This window comes from Penicillium expansum (assembly GCF_000769745.1).
Source record: "Penicillium expansum strain MD-8 chromosome Unknown contig8, whole genome shotgun sequence".
NCBI classification, from domain to species: domain Eukaryota; kingdom Fungi; phylum Ascomycota; class Eurotiomycetes; order Eurotiales; family Aspergillaceae; genus Penicillium; species Penicillium expansum.
Genome location: NW_015971309.1, coordinates 583,448 through 607,100, shown reverse-complemented (window position 1 = coordinate 607,100; position 23,653 = coordinate 583,448). Strand labels below are relative to the sequence as shown.

Sequence of the window (23,653 nt, the reverse complement as noted above, 5' to 3'; positions counted from 1 at the left end):
TAGGAAATTTTGAAACGAATACGCAAACCCACCCGATCCGTTGTACACTACTTTGCTCCTTTGCTCAGATCTACAGGTAAAGAACCCTGGTTTCATCGTAGCCTAGGCAGAATTTGCATTAACTTGGAAATTCCAATTTTCTTGCCTGTGAATAGAAATCTGATCGACGTGAAAATTTTGGTTCTAAGTAGTCCAGCACTTTCAGAATTATACAGGAGAATGATCATCATTCGAATATATAAAGGTTGAATTTCACTGGTATAAAGAACTATTCAATCTGAGTTTGGTATACCTGCTTCAATGGCCACTCAATCCACGGATGGAAGTCCTCGTGCAGATGCGCAGAAATCCCTGATAACATATGTTCAGCCCAGCCGTCCATGAACCACGCCGAGTCCATGTACTTCAGAAGCACAACCCAATGCGCGAGTACTACAAGACTATGCGGCTCCTTCTGCTCTAAAGAGCCAATCGTCTCATCGGGAAGACGATAAATCCACCCCATCAGGAGATCCATTAAGTCCACACCACAAGACCCGCCAGATCGTCTCTCGTAAACCTCGCGCATGATTTCGAAGAGATCTTCAATAACAGCCAGGTACCTACCACAAATATCCTCGTCGGCTATATCTCTCTCAATGAGTCGTTGAACAGCTTCCGTGTGCACAATATGTTCATGCAATTCAATGCGCATCTCAGCTGTTAAGTTCCGACTCCGGTCATTGGGTCCTGGCTTGAGAATCCCACTGAAGACTTTTTCATGGTGAGAGGAAACAATCACTCGCACTCCGCGCATGAGAATCAGCCATTGAGCGGGTCCGCTGTCGCTGAAGATGAGGTATTCTCCTGGCCGTGGGCCTCTGCCGAAGTATATGAAACATATAATAACCGCTGACATGTAAACCTTCTGGCAACTTTCGGCATTTAGCTGGGAGAGCACGCTTGCAACTGATCGCACCCCAAAGCTGAAATGCTCGTCGGCTTGTTGGATGTATTGCTGTTGGAGGTTTGGCTGTTCGTGAGCCAGATGGAGGGCAGATAAAGCGAGAATGAGATGTAGAATATATGGAAACTCAATTCCCCATTGCACGAGGTGCTTTTGCCACAAATTTTGGAGAACTGGACCAGTCGTCATAGTCTGGTATGTGTCGACTGTGTAATGGTGTAAGAGTTGTAGATCGGCCAAGGATATCGTGCCGGTCAAGCCTGATGAGAGACTACATTGTATTCCAATTGATTGGGTTGGCTGGGTATATGGCGATGGCTGACTTTTGGATATTTTGAAAGTCTGTTTGAGTCCACCTGTCGCATAATGATGAGGTCGGTATCGTTTTGAACGTGGCCGCTCAGTGGAAAACTCTAGAAATTCTGGGAATTGTGATCTGGGGGACTCTGCAGCAGTGTAATATCCGCACTCAATCAAATGGTTTGAACAGTTGGAGCAGGCTGGTCTTTTTTCGTCGCACTGGAAGAAGTCAGTTTCCGGTAGCTCGATAAATCGTCGTTGAGAGAAGCAAAATAATTGGCGCAGTGCTCCCAACATAGTGAAAAATAGGCGTAGAGAAGAGAGAAGACGAGAATATGTATAGTAATCGAAAAGTGTGGGGAAACACAAGTAATGTGAATCAAGGACTTAATTGGAAAGGATGGGGCAGATATGACAGCGGGTAGTATCGAGAGCCAAGAGCCTTACCTTGATGCGACGTTGTTTGCAATTTGCGCACCCTAGGCGCGACTTTTGATGCGTCCGTCGTGCCCTAACGGGTTTTACGCTGGAGAGATCGATCTCCATAAATCAAGTGGAGGCGTAGGAGAGCGATGTCGTATTCGTTTTAAGCAACAGCTACGTTGGGCGAGAGCTTACATTTAGACTAAATATTTAAACTGGGAGCCTAGAATCGATGCAAAGATCAATGCATCTACCAGGGGTTGCTCTTCCTGGAATCTTAGTAGGTTGTTGTATATTGTAAATAGATGTGCGAATACGCAGAAATTTCCTGTTTCGGCTTTAGCGCAGAGAGCGGGCCCATATTGTCCAATCGGATCAACCGGACCAACCGGATATTATCGTTCCGCTCTCCTAGTATATATTGTGATACTCCTATTTATATTCGAGATTTCTGTTGATAAGAGCGAAATCCTTGGTATTTACCACCGAAAATGTCATTTTCTGCCATTAAAACGTTTGTAGGTTATGATAATATGGAAATTCTCAGAATGGGCGCTGTGCCCAGACAACTCGTACAGCCGTGTATCCCCCCCTCTCTCTCAGCTCATCAGCTAAGCGAGGGACGTATGAATCACCTTCGGTGGGGTTTATTCCATCGGATCCGTTGTGATGACCTGGTTTGATCATTAGCAGTCCATATAATTGCATGAGGGTTACTTCAGTAACGGCTGAAATTAGTCCGGGGGGTAAAACTTACGTTTGTAGGAATTCCGGAATTGAGAAGCAGTATGACAACATGCTTTCACCGTTTGCTCACGCATATTGGGCTCTGGGCATTCAGCGCCAAAACAAACAGGGGCCACCATAGTTCCGACACGGATAAGCCCAGCTTCCCTTAACGCTGATTCGAGTCCCCCATTCTGAAATCCCAAGTCCGATCCTGAGTTAATCGCAAAAAGTTTGACCCAATCCACGAAGCACTGCATTTGGGGACCATTCGGCTCGGAAGAGATGTCTTCCGGTTCTACCAGCTGGATCCAGCCACCCGGCTTGACCAAGCCGAGGAGCGCAAATACGCACTTTCTATAGTTCTGTATCCCGCTAAGGGTAAAGCGTTGGTGCACAAGATCAAAAGACTGGTTCCATGAATCAGGAAAGGGGCCCTCGGAGTTTTGCACAACTAGTTTCAATCCTTCAGGTTTGTCTGGGAACCTTTCACCTGTAATATCAGCCCCAATCAATTCACATGTTTGACGATGAAGCAAAGAAGGACCAAACTCCTTCAGCCAGTAGCCTTAGAAATTTTAAATTAGCCTCAAAATTGTGATTTAAGACAATGAGTAGTGTTTCTACCGTCTGAGGTACCGGCGTCGAGGACTTTGAGGCCTTCACGCGAGGTGTCCATTGGGGCCAATACTAATTTCCCCATTCCAAGCTTAACAGCCTGGTGCTGCCTAGCTAGACGTTCGTTCTCCCCGGAAACATCGAATTCGTACTTGAAATTCTCATCGGAACCCATGTTCAACAGATTGAGCGGTTGGTTCAGGCTGTTGTGAAAAGGAAAAACAATGAAAGGAATAAGTTCTCATAAGTTGATCCACGCGTGTCTTTAGCTGGATCAACCATGATTCATATCAATTGGTGGGCAAGGACAAGTTTAAATAGTTTAAGTCGGGGCACTTGGATTGCATTTCGATTTTTTACAGGTAAAGCCTGCAGTGACATGAATGTTCCCACCTTCTTCCCAGGGTTCAGAAGATGAAACGTCCGCTTGCAGGCTGCCTCCGTTATTGGAAGTAGAGAGAATACTCAATCGTCATTAAAGGCATATGCACGACATCATAGCTCATCATCATGTCCTTGGAAATAATAGTTAGGTGCATAGATCTATGATGCAGTATGACCAACCAACAAACTACGATAAAATTCAAATTGCTAGGTTGCAAATGACAAACTTATCAGTCATATTACTTGTATATCGTAGACTGGTAAATGAACGGAAATGAGCAAGGCCAGCCAGATGGTTTGATCATGACTCCTTGTTTAGATGGTGGCCCGGCCCCGAACTAGTGGGATTCCAAGGCATCAAAAAAAGGTGCAAGCTTAAGTGGATGTCCTTCAAAATCTCTTGAATAGCGGCTCTTACTTTGAAAAACTAGTACACTTTAGTTTTGGGATAGGTTCGTATCTGGTGTTCGTTTCCCTTGCCCCAATCAAAACAGATTGGAGTTACCAGATGTCACTTCAAAGTCCGTATATAGTAGTAAATTTAGAGACATTCCAATTATATATTATCCGTGATTAATTATTGCCTTCTCAAAACTATATCCAACCGATTTCTCCAGTTAATTCTCCTCCCATCGGTCGCTTAATATCTTCACTTTTACTTCCGACTTAGTTCTAGCCGCAAATCGGTCAAATGACGCTATACTGGATTTGTCGGTCTCGAACAAGGTCATCTCGAATCGTGAAAACAAGTATGCAATACTTGCGTACATCTCGAGATACGCCAAGCTGAAGTTTTAACATTAGCTTCGAGCTTTCTTTCATATGGTAAGGGGAGTTCCGCTGATTGATATAAAACATACTTCATACCGATGCATTGACGGGGTCCTTTGCTGAATGCGATATTCCACTTTTCCAAAGCCAGGCCATCTCTGCCTAGCCACCTCTCAGGGGTGAACTCATCGGGGTTAGGAAATATTCTCTCGCTCATTTGTACAACTCGATGCGATAGTGAGACTGTAGTCTGCGATGATGTTACTTCATGGGTCCCAGAAATGTTGTTTGGTCACTCACCCCTTCCGGCACAAAGATCTTTCCAATCTCCATGCCTTGAGCAGGGACTAGTCGTGGGAGACCTCCAGGGGCTGCAACACTCAGGCGGAGAGCTTCCTTGATTACTGCAGTCTTTGGAAGATTAGAACGAGTCTTTACACGATGGAAAGTCAGATATATTTACCAGATACGGCAGTTGTTGGATTTTCCTCAAGTCTGTCGTTGTACGGATAAAGGGTGCAGCCTCGTCCAGTTCGGCACAGAGTTTAGACTTAACATCTTTCAGGGTCAGGATATAGTATGTCGCATACGCGAGCGTATAGCTTGTCGTATCCATGCCTGCGATGATATAGTTAAGACTGTCGTCAACTAGTAAATCGCGGTCAAATCTCATTTCACCCCCTTTCGATTGGGCATTCACAATTAGATCATAGAATGTAGGTCGATTGTCGCTTATTTTCCCCAGATCATAGCGATTACTGGACTCTGCATACCAACTTCCAAGTTTCTATTGGCAATTATTCTGTTAATATGACACAGCGAATGTTAGATGATGATCAAAATAGTCACATTACCTTTCGGTAGCCCAGCCATCCAGGAAGAATCATGTCGATAAGAAAGCCAGGGAACGCTGCGACGATATTGTTTATGATAGGGAAATGCATTTCTTAATCATATCAGTTACTGAGTCAACACGTGGTTTAGACTTGGAAGTTCCATACTCAGCCATGTTATGGCACTGAATCGATCAACACTTTGCATCAGGTCGTGGTACGCATCAGGGGTCTCAACCAAGTTGAGAGATTTCCCGAACATCAGTTCGCATACCATGTCAGCCTAGTCCCCCACAAGGGGAGAACAGTAAGCAAAAATCCCGGCCGAGATATGGGAAGTATGCCGACCTACCGATACAGAACGATAAACGCGCTGGATTATAATGGGGGTGTTTTCCTTGTTTTTCTTGCTTAAATATTTAGCTACATTTTGTAGCTCAAGGGCCATAATTGGGCCCAGTTCGTTGGTTGTTCTAGCCGAAAACAATGAATTGATGATATTTCGGTAAGCTCGATGTTGTTCGGGGTCCGTAATTGTTAGAATTGCTCCATCAAGGCCAAGGCGCTTGTAAAATGATGGATCCTTGTTGTATTGGGTCCCAGAGCAGTAAATCCTATAGCATGTTAGGTAAAAAAGCGGCTCCACGGATCACTGGGAGCACTGTACTCATGATAAAGACTTTCATCTGCTACGTGCACATGATTAACTCCAATGCGGATGACCGGGGAATCTACCTCACGTTAGTCTTAACTCCTTTTGCATTCCATGTTTCACTTACTATACTTCTTGTGCATTTGTAGCCACTGGCCGGAGTAGGTACCGTCATGAATGACATTATAGTAAAAGTCATACCATCTACTCACAGCAGCCAGCCGAGGGCCGGGTATATCACTCAAGGGATGGAAGTAAAGGCGTACAATGGCTTTCACGACAATGTAAATCAGAAACACACATGACAAGAACAAAATAGAAGACCCAATCCCAAGATACCCAAGGCCATCTGGGATGGTGCGCTCCAATTCGCTCACGTAGTGGTATGCTGCCTTGACAATACGCATGTTTGCAATATAGATGTTTTGTGGACTCCGATTTCATTCGTAATGGGTACCAGAGATGGGGCCAACTCCCATATATGGGATATATATCTGTTGCCTCTGTTGTTGTATTAGGTGGTCATTGAATCATCAATGTAACCACCATATCAGGTATTAAATTTCGTCATTATTCGGAACAGACGGGACTTCGTACTGATGTGATTGTTTGTTTTATTTGGACTGGTACTAAGAAAAGTCGTTGCCGTAAGCTTACATCACAAAGTAGCAAATCAATGGAAATCGTGGCCAGAACATGATGGAACAAATTCGCGGATCTAGATTCGAAGTCTTCCGAGATTGCGGCGACTTCGGGAGCACTAGGCTCGGGCGGCCGATGAAAGTTTAACCTTAAACCTAATAAATCATGCCGGCTGCCGATCCGAGCCATAAAAGGAGCTGTGTTTGTTTTAAAAAATACAATCCTACAGTCCTCAGCCACTTACCAGTATCTACATTTTCTTGGGTTCTCTTAAGCCCAATCGTTTATCTTATCCCATATATATTCTTATAATTCTGGTAAGACCCTGTCTGGTGGGGATATATTTTGCATATGCCTTACTCTGGCGAATCCTGCAGAAAAGACGAACTCCACCAAGCAAAAGAGAGACAAATGGCATACACAGTCCTACCGTTTGGTGCAACCAGTGCTTCTCAAAAGCGCGAGAACTACCCACTTCTCTTGTCAGACATTGTCCGCGATTGTACCGATGCCATCGATTCACTCACGCTATTTGACGAACTTTTATCTTCTCAAAAGCACGAAAACGATACGGCGGGATTTAAAGCTTTCGACGGCCATGTGGGAGAAACTGCCTGCCACGTACGTGCCGGAATGCTAATGGAGCTTTATTCCTTTTACCAAAAGGGATGTCATGCTGGAGTTGAGCATTCGAGAAAAGATTTACAAATTCCTATCTATATTGAACGACTAAAACTCACGCGAAAGAATGCCCAAGCCATCTGCTTAAAGCTCACTTCAGACAACACATGTCCGAGCAGGCTCGGCTTCGGATCAAAGTTCGATGCAATGGACAAAATTATTAGTTCGCTGGGTTGGACAGAGCCCGAATACCACCCACCCTCCAACGATTCCCAGATTCCAGAGTGGGATGTGGAAAATCAGCACGTTGTCATTCGATATTTGATTGCAATGTTCATATTGGGGAAGTACAGGCAGAGCTGCAAGTCCCCTACCCAAAACACCGTGATCCGTCTTCAGCCTAAAGATGCCGCTGCCTATGCCTCACAGTTGATTTCGTCATTCTGGGATCAAAAGAATAGCCTATACAAGGCAACAGGTTCCAATCGGTTGGATGTACGATTCAAATCCCTGCAAAAATGGATATCAGCTCTCTCATGTTCTTGGGTCCGGATATGGGCAGCAAAGCTTTCCTTCTCTGAAGTGGCACAGAGGTAAGTGCATATTTACATTAACTTGAACATTATTATTAAGAGTAAAATCTACAGACTAGTCGAGAATTCGATAAAAAAGTCCCCTAAAGGTCACCTTGTCATCGCCGCATATGTTGGATTTCTTGTCTGCCGTCGTGCCTGGGCAGCAAACAATTGGCCTATGCTGTTGGTAGATCGGCACTTCTGTTCCGAAGGTATATATTCTCTCATCTTGAACTATGTCGCGTGCCTATAGCTAAATTTCAGCTAGGCTATCATCTGAATGCACACATAGCAACGCTCCAGGGGCCAAGAACACCACAGGATTTGGGACACCATATTATCCCGCAACTTCACTGGGAGTTGACTCCTGTGACGTTTGATGAGCTTCAGAAGTCTACCTTGACTCATGTTCCGATGATTTGCATCTTGGGTAACAGTATTCATGGTCCACACGAAGAATATATCGCCAGAATTTCCGATGGGCCGCCAGAGAGCAGTTCCACGTCTCCTGCACCACCACATACGCACGGTTCTTGTGCAGAAAATAAAGAGCATGAGGAAACATTCATCGGAATGGATCATGATCGCCTGTCTCAAGCAATCCTTGCCGACCATCGAGCCTATCCATTTCCATTGTCATCTCCCACATCAGGAGATGATGACGGACTTTATTTATTGGATATCATCCGCTCCACTTTACCTAACGACCTCGTTGACAGGTATTTTCTCAAATCAAGGTCAGAAGTCGATAATATCGGAGGAGGAAGAAAGGACATGGGTACCTTCCGCTGGGAACATATATTTGCTGAAACTCCGGGGCGACTTGCTGAGATGCTGCAGGGCAGCATGGCCACCGGACTCTTTGCTTGAACTTTGCACCAAGGATGTCATATAGGATACCGATTTTCATGTTTATAATGAGTTTATCGCGGCTAATACATAAGTGAGTTTCTTTTATCTGTATCTAAGGAATACTAGATTAGATAGATACGACTAGTAAAATGCGTTTAATGCCGATTGATATTCACGGGACTTGCTTTTTTTTAGAATCAAGGAGACGAATTGTCGAACGCTGGAAGAGAAAGAGAAAACCTGAATACTGTGAAGGGATTGAAGATCTGCTAACTGTTGAGTTTTTCAAGAAACTAATCGTTAGCCTTCTGACTAAACATTGTGCCTTTTTGGCATGTCAGCCTAGTGGACATATGGACCTTACAATCCGGAGAGCCCCCAAATGGGTTCCTAGGAGTGTGTCAATGGCCCCCGGGGGACTAAAATTAGGTGGACATGACCCGTCACACCTAGAGCCTTGAGATTTGAAGAAAATCACAACCTACAACGAACTATGTCTGAAAGCAACTCGCAACCTTGCCGAATATACTACCTACAGTGGCAGCCAGTGGTTCCCCTAATGTATGGCTGTAATTTACAGCCACGGATGCAAGTGGTTTAAGCAATAGTAATCTGAAACGAGACATCCCTTCTTGCAGGCCACTAATCGGCTGTATAGCGGCGAATGCTATATCCGAATGCATTTTTCAACGAAACAACCGTTTAAGGGAGAATTTCTATATTAGCAGCCACGTAGCTATTTAGATATAATTTTCACAGCGATGGCATATAAAGCCGGCGAAGGAACGCTACGGAGATTGTCCAACACTAATGCCTATCTGAAACATTTTCTGCCTTGAATCACTCCCTTATTACTTTAGAATATTACTTATTTATAAACTAGAGGGCAGCTCTAACGGCGGTCCTAGCTCCTATTATAGAATGACGAAACAAGGCGCTTTATACAAAAACTCGATTAGAGTATCGGTCTATTAGTGCGAGCTCGGGATTCCATCTACTTCTCCTTTACTACCTATATAACCCTGTATGCATGCTGAGTCCGGGTTGAAAGTCGTCTACTATTGAATGACTAGGTATAAAATTGAAAGGGAGTGTGAGGAGAAAAGTGAAAAAATAGCTGAATGATATTCAAAATTGTTGGCATCGCTTTTGAGACATTAAGATACAGAGTGGTCATTCAAAAAGATATGTGCACCAGAGCTTTGAATTCTCGGGCGTTACACCAAAGCTGTCTATGATGATGAGATAGTGTGCAAATAGGGTATTGAGAAAGTTGCCGTAGGTTCAAAAAAATGCGGCCTTGGGAACAACACAGCAGCGCCTCACACAGCGCCTGATTTCACATAGGAGCAACAAAGGTTGCCAATGAGATTGACCCTGGTGTTCGGTAGTGGTCCAGCCAGAGGACATGTGTGCCCGTAATAAAGCTTTGCCCAGTGAGGAAGACGAAAAGGCCAATAGCACACTTCGTAGTTGGATGAGAAGACTTCCTGGCTGGACAAGATTGTGTGGTGTCAAGAAAATGGCACAAGAAAAGGACAAGAACGGCAAAACATATTACATCTTGCGGAAAGTGTTGCCAGAAGCACTGCGGCGTTCCTTGGCCCGGAATGATGTGTCGGTCTTGTCGTAACGGACTTCGGGGGCAGCGCGCTTCGGCTTCCCGGCCGGGTTGAAGCTCATCTCTTGCTCGCCGACTACACCAACGCGTCGTGCAGGCTTTTGTCTCGACTTCATATTCTGCGCACGGGAACCGAAGGAGCGATCCCGGGTGGAGTTGGCTTGATTTGAGGAAGATACTTGCATACGAGGCGGAGGTCGCTTCGTCCGCTTGTAGTCTGCAGAGGATATCTTTTTGGAAGCCGCTGTCTTGGCGGGCTTTTCCGCCTCGCTGTCGGAGTCGGAGTCGGAGCTTGAGCCGGGAACGTCGTCGATGGCTTCTTGCTCGACTGCCGTCAAGCCACGCTCCTTTCTCGAAGCTGATGGGGCAGCAGCCTGGGGAACCGTACTGGGGTTTAGCAACTGGAATTCGCGTGAAGTCTCGTCGACAGCGAAATCTTGGTCCTCGAACAGCTGGGCGAAACGGCCACCGCCCAATACATTCTTGTCCTCGCCTGCGGAAGGAGTGGCAGCAGCAGCATCGACCATTTCCTGGTCGCCGGAGCCTTCCAATAAGCGTTTGGCATGCTTGCGCTCCCTCTTCTCCTCCGCGTTCAGCATCCTTTCGGCCAGTCTCCTGTTCACCTTGACAGCAACCTTCTTCTTGCCACGAATGCGGCTCTCCCGCTCCTTGTTCATAATTTCGGCCACCTTCTTCGCTCTGGGGTTTTCTGTGTCGGGGAACAACCCAGTAATAGAGTTATAAACAAAGTTAGACACTTGGTAGCCCTTAGAGTAAGGTACCATCTTTCCTGACTGCATGTAGGACGCCAGATCGATGGGCTCTCCGCCTGCCTTGATGAGCTTGGCATCCCATTTAGCGACCTCTTCACTGGGCACAAGCGTGAATCCGGGCCAGACAGAACTAGACTGAGCAGACTTGAATGCGCTGGGGTCATTGGGGTCTTCAGCCATCTCTTCAACCAGGTTGTCCAAGAATGAGCACCATTTCGGTGCTGGGCCAAGCTGCGGGATGAAGAATGAGTGTTGCTGTCGGCCTTCATTGGCTGTGAGGAGCATGCCGCTATCCTTGCACCAAGCAACAGACTTGAGATCCACAGCCGGTTCGACAGAGGTCCAAGGCTTTTGATCTTCGATATCCCAAAGCTTGATGATGCGCTTATCGGCCGAGAGCAACTTGGGTTCGATTGTCGCAGCTTGTGTTGCAGACGACTGCTCGAGGAATTGGAGAGTGTGAATAGGGAACCCATATCCTTGGTCCTTGATCTGGAAGGGAACGGGCGAACGCAAGTCGTAGAGGTGAATGAGGCCATTAGACGAGCCGGTTCCGAGGCTCATACCGGAGCGATTGAATTCCAGCGCAGTGATCTCTGATCGCTCATCGTGTAGTCCAACTTGGGTGGGGGTAGACAGCACACCAGCGCGTCCCTTCGCCCTAGGATCCCATAGCTCAACTGTCCCCAATGAAGTTCCGAAGGCCAACAAATTGTGACTCTGTTCCGCAATAGCACCGGTGTTGACGGAGCCTGTGTTGATTCCACCTTGGAGAGTTCCGCCACCTGTGGATGTAAAATCGTCACCTCCGACATCAACCTCAAAACTCCGCATGTATCGGCCTAACTCCAAGTTCAATCGGTACACCTCTCCCATGCCATCCTGATTGACACCAACTGCAGGAACAAGCACTTCAGTTGACTGGCGATCGTAGACAATGTCACGTCCATATCGGGGAAGTCTGGTGGTGTAGTGACAGCCCGAGGGAGTGTGGAACTCAAGAGATCGATCAGACTGGAGGTGGAGGGACTTGGTATAATCGGAAGACAGTAGGATGAATGTGGTGTTGAGCGAACTTGTATGACGCGCCCATGAAAGGGACAATTGCGGAAGGTAGTGGGTGTGAATTTGTGGCTTGTAAGTTCCTGCAAACAAGAGTGTTAGGGTATGCGCTTTTACGAAAATATGAGGATCACTAATACGAACCTGTGCTCATAACCCATTCTCCATCCTCACTGACTCGAACACAGTGACTTGCTTCCTCAAATTCAAAGTCTTGCAGTAATTCAACTCGGTTGGCATACTCGGGGTCATTTTTCAAGCTGCGCTTGCGCCGTCTAGCAAGCCATTCGGGAAGCGGGCGAGCACTGTCTGAGCCCGAGATGGTATATACCGGGACTTCGGATGGGTTGGACAGCTTCATGCTGGTATATTCTGGTGTAAAGAAGGCCAAGCCAGTTGTTTTGAGGTGATTTGCAACTTATTTGCAACCTATCAGTGTCGGCGAAAGCGAACCTGCAAAAGATAAAAAAAAACTGCGATAAAAAGCCACTGATAGCGATCACGTGATAATCGGGACAGTTGATTGGCCCGAGTGTCCCTGGCGAACGTCCCCCGGAATTACGCATTTCAACTTTCTGTTGACTTCATGCGATAAGCCTTGTGTTTGAACTCATTACTGTTTCATTTGGTGCGCTGATTTCATTTGAGTGAGAGTGTTGTGCCAGACCTCCTAGTCTTTGTTGATCACTTCCGCGCAACATGGTATCAATCAGCTAATGTATTCGCTGCTTGTTGATCTCTCTGTTATGCGCTTTCACTCCTTGCCACAGACCATGCAACCTGCGATTGGAAATGACTTCCAGAGTCATCTTCAAAATTATTTCTATCTTTAAAGGCTTCCGGGGCTGTCCGCGACCGCGACCGTTGAATTATGGACTTCCCTGGCGGCGCAAACACCAACATACATCTTGTTGTGAGTTATCGTAAAATTTACAGTGCCTTCACGTCCACGCTGACGCGTCATATCAGGATGGATTCTCCAATATTTACTGGAGAATATACACAGAAGAAGCTGGTATCGCAAATAATCCACAGGAGAGCCCCGCCAATGGCTACACTATTCTCAAGCACTTGAGTCGTCTCAAAGATTTAGAGGCTCGATTGAGAGGTTTGAATTGCCTGGCCTCATGTCCAAGGCGTCTAGGGCTTTGGGTGTTCTCCCCCACTCCCGAGTTCGAAAGCCTGAACCCTTTGTATGTGAGGGGAAATGACGCAGAGTCAAATAGGATCGTCGTCGGCACAACAACTTTGAAAGGTATGTCTATGACCAGCTCGTAGAGTAATTCTGGACATTGCTAATCTTATTGTAATAGTCTCTGCCCTAGGAAGTGTCTCCTCGCTGGACTTGGTGAAAGGGCTGTCGTCTGACAACCAGAGTCAGCTCGGTACCCAACCCGCTGGGCAACCACGGCCAAATCAGAGCCAACCGTCATCTCGGCGTCAAGATGGTTACAGCAGTTCAGCGGCCATTTATGCCTCTTTTATATCTGCTGTTGCTGGTTCAATCGGCCTGCAGTTGATTCGACGCCATGCTGCTCTACCCCTTGGATCACGCACCCTTTTCACTGCCGTCGAAAGCTCGGGATACGAAAGTCCCCATATCAACAATGAAAGCATCCTCTCCACTTCTTGCTTAACAACACTCAACATCCAGTTAACTATGAGTGGAACAATAACTGTTTCCGCCCAGACTGTATCCCAAACGGGCATAATGCGACTGTGTAGCCCATGCGAGGACATTGCCGAAATAATCGACGTGCAGCCTGGAACTGATCTTTGGCTATGCCCGAACGGGACTATCGCTAGGCTTGTTACAGCTAATGTTAACTCGCCAACTGTTCCTTCCTTGGGTTACCCACCCCCTGGGAATCTATCTGCAAAAAGAATACAGTGGAAATTGGATGTTGTGCAGTGGCTACGGAATTTCGGGTTGCATGTTGACACAATTGATGAGGAACCCTGGGTTGAAGTGGAGGTCTGGGAGCCATTTTTCGCGAGGCTTGCTGGGGAAGCATGGCGACAGAGTGATGATAGTCAATCTGCACTGCCGCTGAAACGCATGCTATGGCCAGCGAGATTTTGCTTCAGAAGGGCTAGCTCATCAAATATCTCTTCCGAGGCTCAAACTTCCCTTCTTGACGAACCCCTAGATTTTGCAGAGCGATGGTCTACAATGGCGAGCTCTCTCAAGCTAGATCATATTGCCTATACTGCCCAAAACACCCCTATCACCCAAGATCCCCAATCAAAAGACCACGAAATGATGTCGCCACCCAAGGCTGAACCCCTCGAAAGCATAGAGAGTTTATCCCGAATTGCGCAATATCCTGATTTGCAAAGCACAAATCTTGTTTATCCAACTCCCCCGGATGGAGCTGCAGCAGTCGGATTGAACAATCCAAACCCTTCTGAGGCTTTCGCCGACGATTCCGACTTCGGAATACCCCATGCAATGCAACGAAGCTCAAGAAGAAATGCGCCAGGATCCGATATATCCCCCGTTCAAAACAGTGGTGTTGGAATTGGCACTGGCCGATATGATGCGAGCGACGAAGAAGACCTCTTTGGGGAAATGAACGAAAGAGATTTCGGGTCGAAAGGTATCACCGATGCGGACTTCAGCTTTTTTGATGACCCTGATTTCGATGGCATGGAGGGTGACTCTCGTGTAGAGGATGCAGATGAAGCCCACGAAGCTTCACATCCTCAGAGCGAATCGGAGGCCGAGGCCATGCTTGATGCAGAGCCCTCCCCTAACCAGCCACCAGGAATCCCAACTCATGTCGAGGCACATGAGGTACACGCCTCTTTTATCCAGTCAGAAGCCCCACGGTTATCTGAAGAGCCTGTGGCCCCCGAAGAACCAGTTCATTCACCTATGGATCGCGCAGGTCAAACAATTAGCCCGCCCTTGAGCCCAGTAGAAGTGAAAAAGATATTGTTCCCGGGCCCCGAGGCAGACAATCATCAAAACTCTACAGATAACCGGGGGCAAGGGCATTACCATCCAGTGGCATTCCCAAAGCTACTTGGTGATTGGGATCAGAAGTATGGGGCAGCTGGTAAATTCTGGTTCTCCAGTGGCGGCTCATTGGACACGTTAAATCATACATCTGACATACCCACGATCGGCATTCCTCACCGTGCACGAAGCAGCGCTAACGCACTTGGCTCCTCCAAAGAACATAATACGACCAGTTTATCTCTGATTCAGTCAGAAAATAGTCTACGATCAGCCTCGGTGAGCAGTGACAGCAGCGATGACAGTATCGAGATCATTTCGGAGCATGTTCCAACGCCAGCAGCCATGCCCACAATGCCCTCCCTGAAGCGGAAACGAGCTTCTTCGGAATCTGATATCATCTCAGTTACATCCCAAGAGAAGTCATTGCCTGGCACAGAAACAAGTCCCGCATACGCAGCCGAGAACTCTACGTTCCTGGGTAATTTCTTAGCCAATTTTTCCGACTGGACATTAACCGGTTATTTCTCTACTTTTCCACCTCAACAACATCCTGTACTTTTTCGCCGTGAAGGTCAACTTGAAATCGCCCAACTTCTGGTCGACCAAATCACTCAGTCCTCCCTCAAGCATCCACTTGATGAGAAAATTGGACTTTTTGATCTCGAGAGCGAGTCTTTGTCACTGCAGGCCCTCGACACAACGCTCTTAGGCGAGACCTCGAAACTCGACTTCAAAAGATACACATCATTGCACGATGAATTTGTTGCGAATCAGCCACAACAGCAACCACAACAGCAACCACCACCGCCCAAAGACAGCCCAAAAAGCTTCATTTTGAAGTTATCGGCGCCCCACATACGTGTGCGTCGAGGGAAGGAATACTTAGAGGCTCTTCCTCCCGCTGTATCCTTTTGGGAGACGTTTGGTCTTGAGCCTGCTCATGGACCGAAGAATATTTCTGCTTATTGTATTCATCCTCAAGCTGCGTCAAAGGCAGCAGATGTGTTCTTGAATCGGTTTGGTCTTCTCTACCAAAGTTGCAGCCTTGGAACCCATGCCAGAGGAGACGATTCTGTGGCATTTGAGGATGGGCTGAAGCCCTGGAAATCTGAAACATCAAGTTATGAATCTATGATGCAGGTTTTGAAGAGAACATGCGAGCAGCTTGGTATGTGTTTTCTCTAACGGCTGTGTACTTTAACTAACAATTCTCAAGGCTCGGAGCTCTCGCAATCCCCAGCGACTACTGATAACCATGTTGTCTATATTATCAACCCATTTACACACGCTGCGGCACTAGCAGACATTTGTTCCGCCTTCTGGCACCTTTTCCAACAATTGGTAGCCGGTTCTGAACGAAGACAGACTCGAATTTCAAACGAGCTTGTTCTGCAGATAATTCCGCTGGAGTTCATCATGTCAAGCGAAGCGATGGTTGTACCTCCCCAGACAGATTATTTGAATTTGGCCCTAGAAGTCTACAGCCGATGTCGCCCAAATGATGTGGATATGAGCCCTTTACTCTGCGCGCCACCAATCCTTCTGGCCGACGCTCTTCCGAGAGCCATTAGTTTCCGACTTGCCCCTGAAAGATCCTCGCCGCTTCAAGATGGACGAAGTCTTCACATTGCCTACTCTAAAAGTCTTGACCAACGCTGGATATCGGTAGCATGGTCTGATTTGCCAGGTTCTATCCAGAGAACCATGTCTTACTGCCTGCGGTATCGCCAGTCAGGTGGTGCCAGACCGATTTCCGAAATAAGGAATGAAATATGGGCTACGACGAAACACATTATGGATAAATTCCAAGCACGATGGAAAGTTCAGCTAGCAACCACCGAGCCTATAGAAACCGATGAGGTTGAAGGTACTGCTTTTTATTCTCTCTGATATCGAGGGCAAAATTGCTAACACATTCACAGCATGGGCTAGTCTAGCAGACCATCACAATAAGTTAAAACCCGGGTCCTTGGAATTGACCATTCTGGCTGTCAACACTGTTCCCGACTTGATTCTTGAGCCACCAGTCCCACCCATATCGATGGCTATGCTGAACATACTGTCTTCGTCTACCCCTGTCTCAACTCCCAATCCAAGTGCCAGCGTTGCATCCCCTGAACAATCAGGCAATGCAGCTACGCCAACCAGTGCCGGTCCCGCCGCCTACAGTGCCCCCACGCCAACGGAAACGTCACTCGAAACTGATTCAGAAGCCGTGCTCACTGACATCTGCGACGATTCCTGGCTAGCCATCCTATCACACCGACTCAACAGCTCTCCACACCTCACCGAATTCCGCCCCGCCCTTTCCAGCGGGTATCTCCTCCGCCGCAAAGGCGCTACTGATGGCGACGGTGTGTTTTCAATAACCGTCAATCTCATCTATTCCCCACGTCCTCCCGCATCCCACGACAACGTCCTGAAAGATACCTTAAGTATGTATCGGGACCTGAGCTGTCTTGCCCGGGCCAAGGGCATATGCAGTGTACAAAACAACACACTGCCTTGGCATGTCGCCACGGCTCTTCGTGGACAAGAGCTTTTGAGTTATGTTTTTTAAGCGAGCCATTTTGTTACTGGGGCGTTGTGGTTTCTTTGTCTACTTGGTATCTCATGTATGTTAAGGCTTTTTTTCGATGGTGGGATGTTTTAATACCTAGTTTGGGTAGATATGTATACCCTTGGAGGCAGTGCATTTGAATTCCCCTTTTTGATTGTGCATGGTTGTCAAAGTATCGAGAAGTTTGAAATTATACTTGTCACATTCTCGATGGATATATCTTTACCTACGCCGCCCACCTCCATATCTTACGGGTATTTAGCGCTCAACCTGAATGTCGAGGTAGTCGTGGAGTACCTCCGCCTTAATCCGCCTCCGGCGGGCCTCTATAACTTCCTGTTTACTTTTTATTAACGTCACGTTCTATCCCGGTATACGGTAGGACTTACCTCTCTCCACTTACGCTCAAGGGCCTTGTTCCGAGCATTATTCGGGCCAACCTCGCCATGCCTCTGATGATTGAAACGGAGAGAAAGAACGTCCTTGGAACACTACCTAGGTAATCACTTCTTACGGCCTTCGAAATATGTGAGGAATGGATCGATATGATATTTTCAAACTATCAATAGCAATATGCACCATATGGAGTTCAATAAAGCGAAGAATGTGCACCAAATGAAGTCATCAAAAGTACATCCAAGGAAAGGACCCAGCAAAAGACCTTCAACTCCGCACCAAAAAATCCCAGAAAGAAAAAAAGAAAGATACACCGAAAGCAACGTATGTACTGATTGCTTTCAATCGCCAACAAGTGTACAAAAAAGGCGTGTTTCAACGTAAAAGACTCGTAACGCAGCTCATCATCGTGGCGGATAGGATTGAATGCCAGCAGAAAGGGTATCGTGTCGCAGAAAATGTCGTGGTCGTAGATATTTGTGTATGATCGTATGTATGTGTGTTTCGGGAAAAAAAAGAAGCAATCAATGCCTGTAAAAGCGAGATCGAGAGAGCCAGAGGCCAAGGCCAAGGTCAAGGGTGCAGTGATTGCTGCTGCAACCCTGCCTTGTCACCCATCTGCACTCTCCGCATCGCCCTCTTTCTTCTTGGAAAAGAATGAGACGTGGTTATTTACCGCCCAAATGGCAAATCCAGCAAGGGCAAGGAGGAGGAAGAGGACGATGATAATGATCGCGATGGTGATGTTGCGCTTAACCATCTTGGGTGGAGACGATCAGCAGATCGTGGCCGAGAGATGAATGATGTGGCGATAGGTGTAGAGAGCTTCGATCGTTATCAAGCCGATAGGATGATAGGTAAAATCAAAACAAGGCGTGGAGGTCAAGGTGGTAGGCCGTGTACAGGTGGGCAGCAATGCGTTGGGTGGGTTTGTATACACAGAAGTATACAGCCTCGTCGGGCTGGTTCTTTTTGCAACACACAACTCTCCTTTTTCAAGAAAAGTGAGATTAGAGATCGCAAGAATGTGAGAAAGTAAAGTTAAAGATATCGAGTCAGCTGGAATGTGAATGGGTTTTAAACTGGACTTTTTCCCCCCAGCCATGTGCTTTTAGAGGGGCTGGGGAACTCAATGTTCTAACCACATACTGTGGCTAGGTACCCAGATTACTCCATGCATTATCTGGGTAATATAGATAGGCTAGAAATATCTGAGCAAAGCTGTCCATTCGAAGGTGCTCAATGGAATATACCTAACACCTTGAAGGTACAACGTACAAGTCCACAGGTGCAATGCAGATGAGAAGGCAAGCATGCCTAAGTCCACTAGTGTAATCACGTGACCCGATTGTCAACAATTGGAAAGTCTTTACGGAGTACTCGAGAACAAGAAAACAGATATGATACCATTTCAAATTCAGTAATAGTACATGTAGTGAAGAAGAAGTATCGTAAGTAGTATTCTATGTAAAGACAGTATCTTTCTTTACATGAACCGCCTATCGCATCTATTGACTTAACCTAGAATTTTCAATCCTCCCTTGGTTTTGGCTGGCTTCTTGATACCGTCCTGCTTCACCTTTCCACCTGCTCCACCGGCGTTATCTCCATTGGGACCCTTGCCTTTGCCTTGTTTCTTCCCATGCTTTCCATGCTTGGGGTTCGAAGCTGGGCGAACCTCGGTCATAGCTCGACGCAGTAAGATTGGGTGCGAACCAATGTACTTTCCTTGCATTTCTCGTCCCGCTTTGAAGTAGTCATCACTTCCACTGAAGCTGACAAACCCATACCCTTGGCTCTTTTGCGTTCGCTTCTCTCGGACGACACGCGCTTTCTGGACCGATGTGTAACGAGAAAATGCCTTCAGTAGAGACTCATCCGTCACTTCGCCCGCGAGGTTACCCACGAAAAGGCGGAAATGTGCCGGATCCCACTCCAATAGGGTCGAGTCGGTCCATGTCTCACCACCACCAGAGCGAATGACTGTTTTTTGTGAATCAGACTGCGGGACAGGAGTGCCGGCGCCAATGGTTGGAGTTCCAGTTCCCGTGTTCATGCCTGAACCAGGCTGGTTGCCTTGGTTCTTGGAGTCTTCAGTGGGTTTGTTGTAGGCGCTCTGCCACTGCGCAATTTGGGCCTCAGTCTCTGCATCAAAGCCGGGGGCATTGCCAGTCTGTGGGTACCCTGTGTTGGCCTGGTTGGGCGTAGATCCGAACGGGTTCGCAATGTGTGGGACGGTCGGGCCGTATGTGTTTTCCGCGTATTGAGGTTGTCCATAGTAGGAAGGCGCACTCTGATATGCCTGAGGTTGCTGATAGTGGCTGACGTAGCTGTTTGTGGGGGTTGCGTACCCAGCAGCAGAGACTGGCGGAGTCGAAACCGAGTGGGTGTTGGCGCGATGCGGTTGATTGGAAGCTACCGCGCGCGGCTGGAACGCCGTGAAGGCGCTGTAGCCTGTTGGTCGAGATCTACCGCCATGGCCTGCAGGATTGGCGCTGGGAAGCTGCGCGGTGTTGGCGGATGGAGGTGGGCGGGGCGGAAGTGACGAGGGAGTCTTTTTGAGACCTGGAGGAGGCGGAAGGGACATGATGAACGGGATATCCAAATAGGGAAGAGAGAGAGAGAGAGAGAGAGAGAGGGATGAGATGCGAGAGACGAGAGTGCTAGATGTAAAGTAGCAACCGCAAACGTACCTTCAGGGCCAGACTGACGCCGCAGTCATTCGCCAGACGTCACGCTTGAGATAGGCACCCGAAGGATGAGCAGCAAGAGGCGAACCGTTGCGCAGCTTGAAAATGGTCACTGTGAGAAGCCTGGAAAATTATGAAAATGTGTGTCTTCAAGGAGTACGCTGAACCGGAACTTTTTATATAAGAATCGGGTGAGAGATGAAATATGACTTTTTTTGTCTCTGAATGCGCTGGCTAGGCCGTTGGCGACGGATGGACGTGTCACATGACTCGATCAAGCTTTTCTGACTCAGTTATGACATAAGCACTTTGGGAACTTTGCTAAGTCATCACTGGTGTCCGGCCCCGGGGCTCAGTGACCCCCACTCTAGTCCCAAAACAGCCTAGCCCATACGTAGCCGGGTATGAACGCATCGGCAAGTGATTTCTCCGTCGCAAGTCTACCAGAACAGTTCACCGATGCGTGGACAAGGTGGGATAGGGGGGTTGATTCGGATGGTTTCGATCAGTTACATGGATATTCGATTGGGGGTCTGCTGTTTCATCATCCCCTACTCGATACCTACAACATGTATATTTACTAGTTACCTGGTATGCTATATACAATTCTTCAGTTCAAGCTACCCCTCCATGCCCCGCTATCATACGCAAGTAAAAGCTGCATTTCCAATCACAACTACACATGTATGTTTTAAACAGAAAATCCAAGGTACAAAGGATGTAGCATATAGGGAATTGAAAACCGGGTCGGATATTGCTTTCCAAATTCTAACAGAACCCGAGTGGGTTGACTCCGGACGACTCTGCTCCTGTACCCAATACTTGGCGCTACACCGGAGACAGTAAGAACAACGCTTGTACACGGTACCCCCGCCGGTATGTTCCACCCAAAGATGACGGAAGAGTTGCTCCGTCAGCCGGCCTACTTCTTCTTCTTCCCCTCCTCTCCTTCTTCATCTTCTTCTCTCCTCTAGATTCACCTTTCCCTTTCTCAATACCCTCATATCTCACATATAATCGTCATGGCTGACCAAGCTGTGTAAGTTCTCTACCCTTCCCTTCCCTCACTTCACCAATTCCAGCCCAGTGGTTACACCTCCCTGCATCTTGCAGTGATACCAGAGCGCATGGATCTCCAATGCTGCTCGGGCATCATGCAGCAGCTCTATCTGGAAGACCAAATCCCTATAGATGCTAGATGCTAGTGCAAGGTGATACCAATGGAGCTATGCTGCTGCGAGTCTGATCCTTTTCCGGAAGCTCGCGGATTTCCTTTTCTTTTTGTTCCCATTGTGATTTTTACCCAGTTGTTGACGAGAGACATTGATCGCTGACTATAGCGCCCGTCTCGCCGGCATCAATGTCGGCGCTCCGGCGCACTTTGCTCCCAGTGCTGATTTCGGCCTCATCGGTCTGGCCGTTATGGGCCAGAACCTGATCCTGAACGTTGCTGATCACGGTTTCACCGTTTGCGCTTACAACCGTACAACCGCCAAGGTTGACCGTTTCTTGGAGAACGAGGCCAAGGGTAAGCTCTATAGAGAATAACAGGTTCCGATCCCTTTTGCAAAAATGCTCATCATAAAACAGGCAAGTCCATCGTTGGTGCTCACTCCATCCAGGAGTTCTGTGCCAAGCTCAAGCGCCCCCGCCGCATCATGCTCCTCGTCATGGCCGGCAAGCCCGTCGATGACTTCATCGAGTCCCTTCTTCCTTTCCTCGAGAAGGGTGATATCATCATTGACGGCGGTAACTCCCACTACCCCGACAGCAACCGCCGCACTCAGTACCTCACCGCCAAGGGCATCAGCTTCGTCGGCAGCGGTGTCTCCGGTGGTGAGGAGGGTGCCCGTTACGGACCTTCCCTCATGCCCGGTGGTAACGAGGAGGCCTGGCCCCACATTAAGGACATCTTCCAGAGCATCTCCGCCAAGAGCGACGGCGAGGCCTGCTGCGACTGGGTCGGTGACGAGGGTGCCGGTCACTACGTCAAGATGGTCCACAACGGTATTGAGTACGGTGACATGCAGCTGATCTGCGAGGTAAAGCTACTTTCAAGCTGAAAAATCTTCTCGGGCAACCGCTGACATCATTTTAGGCCTACGATATCCTGAAGCGCGGTGTCGGTCTCTCCTCCAAGGAGATTGGCGATGTTTTCGCCAAGTGGAACACTGGTGTTCTCGACTCCTTCCTGATCGAGATCACCCGTGATATCCTTTACTACAACGACAACGATGGCACTCCCCTTGTTGACAAGATCCTCGACAAGGCTGGCCAGAAGGGTACCGGCAAGTGGACCGCCATCAACGCTCTGGACCTGGGCATGCCCGTCACCCTGATCGGTGAGGCTGTCTTCTCTCGCTGCCTCAGTGCTCTCAAGGAGGAGCGTGGCCGCGCCAGCAGCATCCTGAGCGGACCTACTCCCAAGTTCGAGGGCGACAAGCAGGCTTTCGTCGACGACCTTGAGCAGGCCCTTTACGCTTCCAAGATTATCTCCTACGCCCAGGGCTTCATGCTCATCCAGAACGTGAGTCTTCTTTCTTGTCAGGCTCACTGATAGTCAGTTTCTAACTTTCGTTCCCAAAATAGGCCGCCAAGGAGTACAAGTGGAAGCTGAACAAGCCTTCCATTGCCCTCATGTGGCGCGGTGGCTGCATCATCCGCTCCGTCTTCCTTAAGGACATTACCAACGCCTACCGCAACAACCCCGACCTTGAGAACCTGCTCTTCGACGACTTCTTCAACAAGGCCATTAACAACGCCCAGAACGGCTGGCGTAACGTGATCAGCAAGACCGCTCTGTGGGGTATCCCCGCTCCGGCCTTCTCCACTGCCCTCAGCTTCTACGACGGCTACCGCTCCAAGAACCTGCCCGCCAACCTCCTCCAGGCCCAGCGTGACTACTTCGGTGCCCACACTTTCCGCATCAAGCCCGAAAACGCCAGCGAGACCTTCCCCGAGGGCAAGGATATCCACGTTAACTGGACCGGCCGTGGTGGTGACGTGTCGGCCTCGACCTACATCGCATAAGCGTGTTAAGTTGAGGTTTCCTAGCAGGGTAAAAAAATTGGATGTTCAATGTATTTAGATGTCTCCATGGAATGCCCATGATCCGTAACGAAGTCATTTGTTTTTCTCTTCTACGTATCTCTTTGCTATGTATGATTTAAGTAATCCCCTACTCAAAACTGGCCAAAACAAGGTATAAAGTGCGCGTCTTCAATCCAACAACAATACCATGGG

The 23,653-nt window shown here is 48.0% G+C and overlaps 8 protein-coding genes across 8 annotated transcripts; 3 read left to right on the top strand and 5 right to left on the bottom strand.

The window, feature by feature from the left end:
- Positions 1-268: 268 nt before the first annotated feature.
- PEX2_004780 (uncharacterized protein) lies at positions 269-1,135 on the bottom strand (the record flags this gene model as incomplete). The annotated part of the gene is made up of 1 exon (XM_016737755.1): positions 269-1,135. The coding sequence occupies one exon, from the start codon at positions 1,133-1,135 to the stop codon at positions 269-271; it is 867 nt and encodes a 288-aa protein (XP_016598811.1).
- Positions 1,136-2,212: 1,077 nt separating this feature from the next.
- PEX2_004770 (class I SAM-dependent methyltransferase) lies at positions 2,213-3,188 on the bottom strand (the record flags this gene model as incomplete). The annotated part of the gene is made up of 3 exons (XM_016737754.1): positions 2,213-2,343; positions 2,427-2,963; positions 3,035-3,188. The coding sequence occupies 3 exons, from the start codon at positions 3,186-3,188 to the stop codon at positions 2,213-2,215; spliced, it is 822 nt and encodes a 273-aa protein (XP_016598810.1).
- An 826-nt stretch (positions 3,189-4,014) lies between these two features.
- PEX2_004760 (cytochrome P450) lies at positions 4,015-6,060 on the bottom strand (the record flags this gene model as incomplete). The annotated part of the gene is made up of 9 exons (XM_016737753.1): positions 4,015-4,183; positions 4,258-4,418; positions 4,469-4,579; positions 4,632-4,955; positions 5,023-5,114; positions 5,170-5,284; positions 5,354-5,615; positions 5,669-5,732; positions 5,781-6,060. The coding sequence occupies 9 exons, from the start codon at positions 6,058-6,060 to the stop codon at positions 4,015-4,017; spliced, it is 1,578 nt and encodes a 525-aa protein (XP_016598809.1).
- Positions 6,061-6,706: 646 nt separating this feature from the next.
- Positions 6,707-8,361, top strand: PEX2_004750 (uncharacterized protein; the record flags this gene model as incomplete). Its single annotated transcript, XM_016737752.1, has 4 exons — positions 6,707-6,916; positions 7,043-7,509; positions 7,564-7,703; positions 7,760-8,361. 4 exons carry the CDS (start codon positions 6,707-6,709, stop codon positions 8,359-8,361), a joined length of 1,419 nt encoding a protein of 472 aa, XP_016598808.1.
- Positions 8,362-9,900: 1,539 nt separating this feature from the next.
- PEX2_004740 (WD repeat NOL10/ENP2 family protein) lies at positions 9,901-12,160 on the bottom strand (the record flags this gene model as incomplete). Its single annotated transcript, XM_016737751.1, has 2 exons — positions 9,901-11,882; positions 11,944-12,160. The coding sequence occupies 2 exons, from the start codon at positions 12,158-12,160 to the stop codon at positions 9,901-9,903; spliced, it is 2,199 nt and encodes a 732-aa protein (XP_016598807.1).
- Positions 12,161-12,670: 510 nt separating this feature from the next.
- On the top strand, positions 12,671-17,324 carry PEX2_004730 (uncharacterized protein; the record flags this gene model as incomplete). Its single annotated transcript, XM_016737750.1, has 5 exons — positions 12,671-12,712; positions 12,769-13,054; positions 13,113-15,932; positions 15,981-16,631; positions 16,687-17,324. The coding sequence occupies 5 exons, from the start codon at positions 12,671-12,673 to the stop codon at positions 17,322-17,324; spliced, it is 4,437 nt and encodes a 1,478-aa protein (XP_016598806.1).
- Positions 17,325-19,236: 1,912 nt separating this feature from the next.
- Positions 19,237-20,307, bottom strand: PEX2_004720 (RNP domain protein; the record flags this gene model as incomplete). The annotated part of the gene is made up of 1 exon (XM_016737749.1): positions 19,237-20,307. The coding sequence occupies one exon, from the start codon at positions 20,305-20,307 to the stop codon at positions 19,237-19,239; it is 1,071 nt and encodes a 356-aa protein (XP_016598805.1).
- Positions 20,308-21,432: 1,125 nt separating this feature from the next.
- Positions 21,433-23,440, top strand: PEX2_004710 (NADP(+)-dependent, decarboxylating phosphogluconate dehydrogenase; the record flags this gene model as incomplete). The annotated part of the gene is made up of 5 exons (XM_016737748.1): positions 21,433-21,449; positions 21,751-21,938; positions 22,001-22,452; positions 22,509-22,937; positions 23,000-23,440. The coding sequence occupies 5 exons, from the start codon at positions 21,433-21,435 to the stop codon at positions 23,438-23,440; spliced, it is 1,527 nt and encodes a 508-aa protein (XP_016598804.1).
- Between the last annotated feature and the right edge of the window lie 213 nt (positions 23,441-23,653).